The 7,201-nt window shown below is 38.0% G+C and overlaps 1 protein-coding gene across 1 annotated transcript in view; it reads left to right on the top strand.

The window, feature by feature from the left end:
* MET (MET proto-oncogene, receptor tyrosine kinase) overlaps positions 1 to 7,201 on the top strand; it is a 66,965-nt gene that overhangs the window by 11,658 nt on the left and 48,106 nt on the right. The window contains exon 2 of the mRNA XM_009085176.1: positions 1,671 to 1,862. Within this exon, the coding sequence (XP_009083424.1) occupies positions 1,671 to 1,862 (192 nt within the window). The remainder of the gene's footprint in view (positions 1 to 1,670; positions 1,863 to 7,201) is intronic.

The following is a 7,201-nucleotide window of genomic DNA, read 5'->3' as shown; positions in this document are numbered from 1 at the left end:
TGAACAAAACACAGCATATATTAACAGTTAATAACCAAATTAATACAGCAAACCACTCAGTATGTGGATAGTCAAACCATTAAGTCACTGCTGTACCAGATGCAATTTAGAAGCCCTCTTTCTGTATCATTAAGGCACTGCACTGAGATTTCAATTGCTCATTTGGTCTTAGCAGGTTTTCACCTAAATGATAGAGTAAATTGGCAGGGCACCTGCAGAAAAGCTGGCACCTCTGCTGACTGCAACTCTTAGGGATAATAGAGATAACTTCAGCCACCAGTGCTGTTGCTGAGCTCAGTTCAGAAATATTACAATTCAACAGCAAAGGACTGAGCTATTGGGTTGAACATTGTATTGATAGTATTTTCGATGCCTTGGGTTTTATTTCAGAATTCACCAGGGTTAAGCCAGCAAGAAATTCTTCATTCGCTGCTTGCTTTCTCATCGTACTTTGAGAGAAAGACATCTGAATCTAGAAAGCAAGACAATAAAATTTCACTCCTACATGCTGTTTAAGGGTATGATGCAGGTCTGTTGAATTTAGTGGAGAGCCCCAGACTGTCTTGAGAAGGTTTTATTCAAGTTTTAAATAGGTTTTTAAGGTATTTGTAATAAAAAAAAAATCAATTACAAAAAGTAGGAAAAACAAAGCTCTCTATTTATTTCAACAGAGGGAATCACCATAAGTTCCTTTGTAATCTCCCTATGTTTATTCATAAAGTATATCACAGTGGGAACATGCCAGATGACTTCCAAATTTAAACTGGTTAGAGATCCTTTAGGGGGTTCCTGGTTATTATCTGTACGATCTCACCAAAACAAATGATGTAGTATCAATAGTAATGAAATAATCAGTTAATAGATTACTATTGAATTGTTAGGACCGCAGGTTATATTCTTCTCAAGAGATAACTTAAAGTGTATTGTTCAAGAATTTTTCCAATGAAAATTAAAACCATGTAATTTCTATTCCCAAAATGAAAGAGAAAATCCTGCAAATGCAGCAACTATTATAGTACGCTCAAGACATACAGAGATCAGATGAAGTAGTGCATGAACCATAGATGATCAATACAATAGTCTGAGTAATTATTAAAATCTGGCTTCCCCATAGTTTCATTTAAACATGCAATCAGAAACATATTTTTTCTGACTTATCTTCCTTTTCTTTCTCTGTCTTTTTCTCCACTTTTCTATCTTATCTGATAAAGGTGGTGAAAATAGAAGAAGAAGACTATTGGAAGTTGTTATTTTAATGCAAAAATTGCATTGTTTGTAGAGAATCTTTTTCTAAGAAACACCGTTACAGCAGTAGATGTGTCACTGGGCAGGTTCTGCAGTACAAGAATTCTGAGACTCTTGGAGAAGCAGCATTACAGAAGTCACTAAGAGAAAAGATACCTTGATAAATGTGCTTGTACACACATTGTCTAGTTAAATAAAGTCTTATTCCAATAGATGTGATTTTAAAAAAAAGTTAAAAGAAGCATTCCCATAACATTAAGGAGTTGTTGCCTTCTTCATGGAACATCATAACTGATGAAGCAATTAAGTTTGAAACATTTTAAAATACTTTTGGTCAAATGCATTTGTGCTAAATGACTTCACTCTGACAAAGATATATTACTGCTCGTAAAGACTGTACTCATCTGCACTTCATTTTCAAACAGGCTTTTTCAAGAAATGCTTCATACTGCAGAGCACAAGATGATGAATATCGCTTAGAAGTTACGACTCCCTTGCAGAGGGTTGACTTGTTCATGGGCCAGTTCAACAGTGTCCTGTTAACTTCAATATCTGTCTTCACCAAAGGGAACCTCACCATTGCTAATCTGGGAACTTCAGAGGGTCGCTTCATGCAGGTAAATATTACTATGTTACTACAATACCTTCACAATTAAAAAAACATTCTGGAGTTTGGCAGGATGGGAAAAACTGAGGAGCATTATTACCCCAGTTTAATAGGGCATTAGAAAATTGAAATTACCAAATAAAATACAGCTTCTGGAATATAAACTAAGTGCCTAATAGAGCATTCAGCATTTTAAGTGTTTACCTGGACATTGTGGTTTGGAGTAATGGTTTTGGACAAATTCTGCTATGATCTCCTCTTAGTCCACCTGACTCAATTCACAGAGCAGTTTTGGTGCATACAAACAAGAGTTCTTTCAAAGAAAACTAAACTGAAAGTTCTGTCTTGGATACACATCAAATATGCTCCAACCCCAGCTGGGGCAGAATGGTGCAAAATAGAAACCAGTTATTCAAACAGCTTCAAAAATACTCTTCATATGATCATTTGGTCTATAGGATCAGATTAAACCTATTCAGTGTAAAATGTCAAGACAGCTTATAATGTAGAAGGAGGAACTTCAGTATTAGTTGTTTCTCTATACTGATCCACTCCTCTGGCACCAAGTTCCTTGGTAACATACCCATAGCCTATGACTCCCAGCTGTAGAATTGAGATTAGTTCCTCCTCCACCTACTCTCAGATTTCTCTGAATGTGTCTTAGATTTTCAGGCTCTTGCTCACTGTGTTCCTTTGGACATAATTCTTCCTTTCCTAAAACAGGTTTTCTGTAAATCACCCTCCTGAGTAGTCTGTCTGCCTCCACTCAGTATGTAACTAATCTACACAGGTGGTTACATGACTTCTTTGTAGGTGACTAATGAAATAAATGCAACCCATAGACCTTACACTCTTTTAAAAGTTGGCAATCAAAATCAAACACCAGAACACAAAGACAAAATATTTCGAAACCACCAAGGGCTCCCTCTATTCATCTGTCTTATTTCAAGCACTGTCATCCTGTAGTAACCTCCTTGGAGAGTTTGGCTTCTTCAGCTGCCACGGAGTCGAGCCTGGGTGTGCATCCTCGCCTGGACGCTTCTTGCACCCAACGACCCGTGTTCTTTTAATTTGCTGATATTATTTGTCTTCTAGTGAGCTTCCTGAAGTATTGGCAGTCTTTGGCCCTTCTTGCTCTGTAGGCTACAGAGAGTCGTCAAAATTTGAAGTGTTGTCCCCCAGCTGTCATTAACTGAAACACCATGAGAAGGTCATCAGTTGCTGTGCCATTCCAGTTTTCCCATTTCCCATAACCTTCCACTAGAAAATACTTGGACACATGTAACCTTTCATGGAAACAAGCCTTTGCTTTCTTCTCTCCCTTCCCCTCATCTTCTGTCCTCACCACATGCAGTAAGTAAGGTACATCCTGTCCCCAGTATATGCACCCTCCTCTGAATAAAGGGAATCCTATACCTCCAGTCTTGTGCACAGACTGGACACAGAACATGCTGCATAGTGTAAATTGTGTAATGTTCCTACAGAGAAGGAGGTCAAAGTGATTTATCACAAAGGACAGATGAAAAAGGGGTTAAAATCATGTTTCTATTTCCCCCTAAAAGACAGGAATTTAACAAAACTTTCTATGACAACCCTGCCAGTTTTACCTGAATTTCCCATGATGGCATTGGTAACTTTAAGCTGCAGTTTGTCTTCTGAGCAGGAAAGGCAAATGCTTGGAGCTACACACTGAGCACTGGACCAAACTATGCCTTGTTCTTAAAAGTAGATAGTGATTCACACAGCGAACATGAGCAATTTGTTTAACCTTTCTGAAGTTATTTCCTGATCTACAAATAAATTAATAACAACTACTCTCTTACAGCCATTCTTCTTGGGTGTCACAAAGCTTTTAGGAAGACTGGATAGAAAGCTCAAGGGAGCATTATTTTTATTTATTATGTTCTGTAAATTATTCATTCAAGTCCTCCACCACACACTTCATTCAGATGTTTACCCAACCCAAGGAACAATTAAATATTTTCAGAATACATTTCCCATTCCAGGTTCAGTTACAGATCAAAAGAAAAGGCTATTGTGTAAGCTGCACATTGCCATTAACAGAAATATTCTCATCATTGAATTAGATTGGCTTGAGCTGCAGAGGGAAGTCAGCATTTGTCTCATATTGTAGAAAGTAGGAACTCCTTTGAGGATTGGGTGCAACCAGCAGGACAATAAGCATATTGACTATCTTTAATGATGCTGCCTCCAAATAAAAAGTTTGTATTTGTTTTGCCTTTAAATGATTTTGGAAGGGATACCAGGTCCCAGAAGACACAGATTTTTTTCAGAATTTGATTTTCACTTAAATTTAATTTTTTTTCCAATAGTTATTTAGGAAATGCTTTCAAACATGTTCATTAGCAAATGTCCAATGAAAGCAGATTCATAGTGTTTCTGTGGAAATATAGCTATTAACTCCAGTGAGACAGAGATAATTAAAAATTGAGCAATTAAATGACCAATGAAGTAAAATGGGTTAAAAAAATCAGGATAATCTAACAATGACTTAATTTTTCAAAAAGATATCCCCAAACGCTTCCACACATTTTTTAGCAAAGAAATCTAATGATGTTCTTTTTTGTTTCATTCACAAATCTAATGGAACATATTGCAGAGAATCCTCAGCCGTTCACTTATTACACACCTCACTTTTGCACAGTCATTTGCACTCATATTTTTAGCTCTTTGTAGAAGCGAATACTGAATTTTATTGTGCAATCCCCTTGTAACTTGTAGCTGTTCAGAGCTGGCAATATACTTTCATACATAGTCATGCTTTCCAAGAAAATTAGTTACAAAATTCTACCTATCAGGGAACCTGTTATAAAACTGATTGTATTGTGTTAGTCTCTTGAGAACACATTTTTGCACCATTATTTAAAAGCAAACGAAAAAATATTCATATATAAGTTTCTAAAATTAGAAAATCAGCTCAGCACTTCCACTGCACCCAGTTCATCTTGTATCTTCTTTGAAATACCAAACCTTACCATATTTAGACAATTTAGTTTCTGATACAAATTTCAGTATTAGCAGTCATCCATGAGATTAAAATTAATTGTAGTACAGTACCTCTGTCTCTGACATCTGCACCCTGAAGTGCCCAAATATGAAACAGCTTGGTGCAAGTAATGAACATTTAAATTAGAGCTTCCTTTAGTTATTACAAACCATTTCATGCATGTGGGGGGGAAATCTTTAAAACTTAGTGATTGTGTCACCTAAATTGAATTGAAACTCCAAGCCTGTGCTGTGGAAGCCAGTAAGTAGGTGCAGCAGCAAGCTATTGATCCTCAACCTGAGAGAAATTCATTTGAAAAGGTTTCTCATATTCTCCCATTATGCTTGATCTAGTAGCCAGCCATTTGATTCTCTGTCTTTTCTTTCTTTCTTTTTTCTTGCCATCTTTCCCTCCTTTTGCATTTCTTCTGCTTATCACTTTCTGCCTTTCTACATCCTCCTCTCCAACTCTATTTCTATCTCCCTCTGTTTTTATCTCTTTACCACACGACTATAGCACAGCATTGCTGCAAGATTCAACAGATTTCACATGTAGTTTCTGAGAACAAAGTTTTTCCTTCTGTAGGTGACGGCTACCAGATTCTGGGGTTTTGATGTATTTAGAGGTGTATCACAATGAGTAGTTTCTCTCTTTACAAGTGATTCCACCTAACCGTATAGCATTACCCATCAAAACTGTGTTAATGACCCACAGCATATTTCACTTACTTAAAAAGGAGTCATCTGAAGAACCAGTAATATTCAGAGTGCAAAAGCAGATATGTTTTATCCAACCAAGGAATACTCACCTGTTGTTTTCCACTTGTGCTTTCAGTTCGATAAAATAGAATTATTCACTTGCACAGCTCTGGAAAGCACTAATAGTGGAAAGTAAATACAACCTCCTTTACTAAATGTTTATACTTTTCCAGCCAAAATCTAGAAGTAAAATAAAATCATCTGGATGGTCCAAATACAGAAGATTCATGAGTTCTCTTAAGGAGGATAATTGAGGTCAGGAGGTGAATTCCAAACCTCTCCTGGAGAGTACTGCAGCCCATTCACATACTGAGCATGTTTTGGCTTCATCAGAAATGTTAAATCTGTATTTGGCCATGAATAGATTAGAGTTTGTAGTTTCACAAATATTGTGGAGTTTGTATTACCAAACAGAGCAGTAATAATTTTTCTAAGACAGCTGACATGCATGAGACGGAAAAGAAAAATGGCTTTACTTCCTTCCTAAGCTGGAGCCTGACAACAAACTTTTTTTTCTCCCTTCTTTTTTTTCTGTTGAAAAGTTGCAGCTGTTTCGGACTTTCTTATTGTGCTTGTTTTCAGACTGTGACTGGGAACACAGACTGAAAGTACAGCTGTTGGGTGCAGAGTGAATCAGGTATTTCACAGTGGTTATTTGATTAGAAAACAGTACCCGGTCGCACTGCTATAGCTGAGGAATCAGACTTTCAGCTGGTGTAAAACAGCCTTACTCTGCTCAAGCCAAAGAAGCTATGCTGAGAATACAACTTGCAGCTGGGAAAGACACTTTCATTACCAGCCAGTATTTTGGGAAATTATAGTTTTGTCAAAAAAACCCACCCATCCCCTGATATATCAAGATAAAATGTCTTCCATTTTTGCTCTGTTTCAAGGTGTGGGTTTTTTTCTGCCTGGAGCTTGGTATTATTTTAGAGAGTGGCTTATGAGTGATGAAGAAAAGAGCAAAGTTCTTCAGGAAAGGGAAATCTTTGTGACAGCTCTGGGGAGCATGGGGTACTGGAACGTTTTACAAGATTTATTCTGAAAAGCTCACATTTGGTCTGGCCATAACAATGAACAAGAGATCGATACCCTTGATGTATGCAGAGGATGGAATTCAGCATAACACTGTGCTGGGAAGAAGCAGAATACTGCTTGTGCTCCCTACACTTGAAGCTGGCCTCACCAAGGGAACACCTAAGCAAATGCACTGCTTGTTGGTGACCTTCTTGAGGAAGGGGTGGCTAGAGAAGTTTTTGCTGTATGTTTTACAGTGACAATGGGTACCCACTCTCTGTAGATGCAATTTTTGACAGCAGGGCCATCTCATTCTTCTGATTATACCAGTGAAACTCAGTGCACAGTGGGGCAGCACTGGGCTGTGTGTGGAGTGAGGGACCCCCCCATGTGCCCTCTCATCTTCATGGTGTAGTAGGGCATCCATCCTGTTGCTTCTGGAGGTGAGGAAAGGTTCTTCCCATGGGCATACATAGACCCTGAGATGCCGTCAGCCACACGCTGGCTGCAATCCTGTCCAATCTGGCTGGACATGAGCCAGTTCTAGCTGAGAAGCCAAACATTAGC

This window comes from Acanthisitta chloris, unplaced genomic scaffold, assembly GCF_000695815.1.
Source record: "Acanthisitta chloris isolate BGI_N310 unplaced genomic scaffold, ASM69581v1 scaffold4722, whole genome shotgun sequence".
In the NCBI taxonomy this organism is placed as follows: Eukaryota; Metazoa; Chordata; class Aves; order Passeriformes; family Acanthisittidae; genus Acanthisitta; species Acanthisitta chloris.
This window is presented reverse-complemented; position numbering and strand designations above follow the sequence as displayed.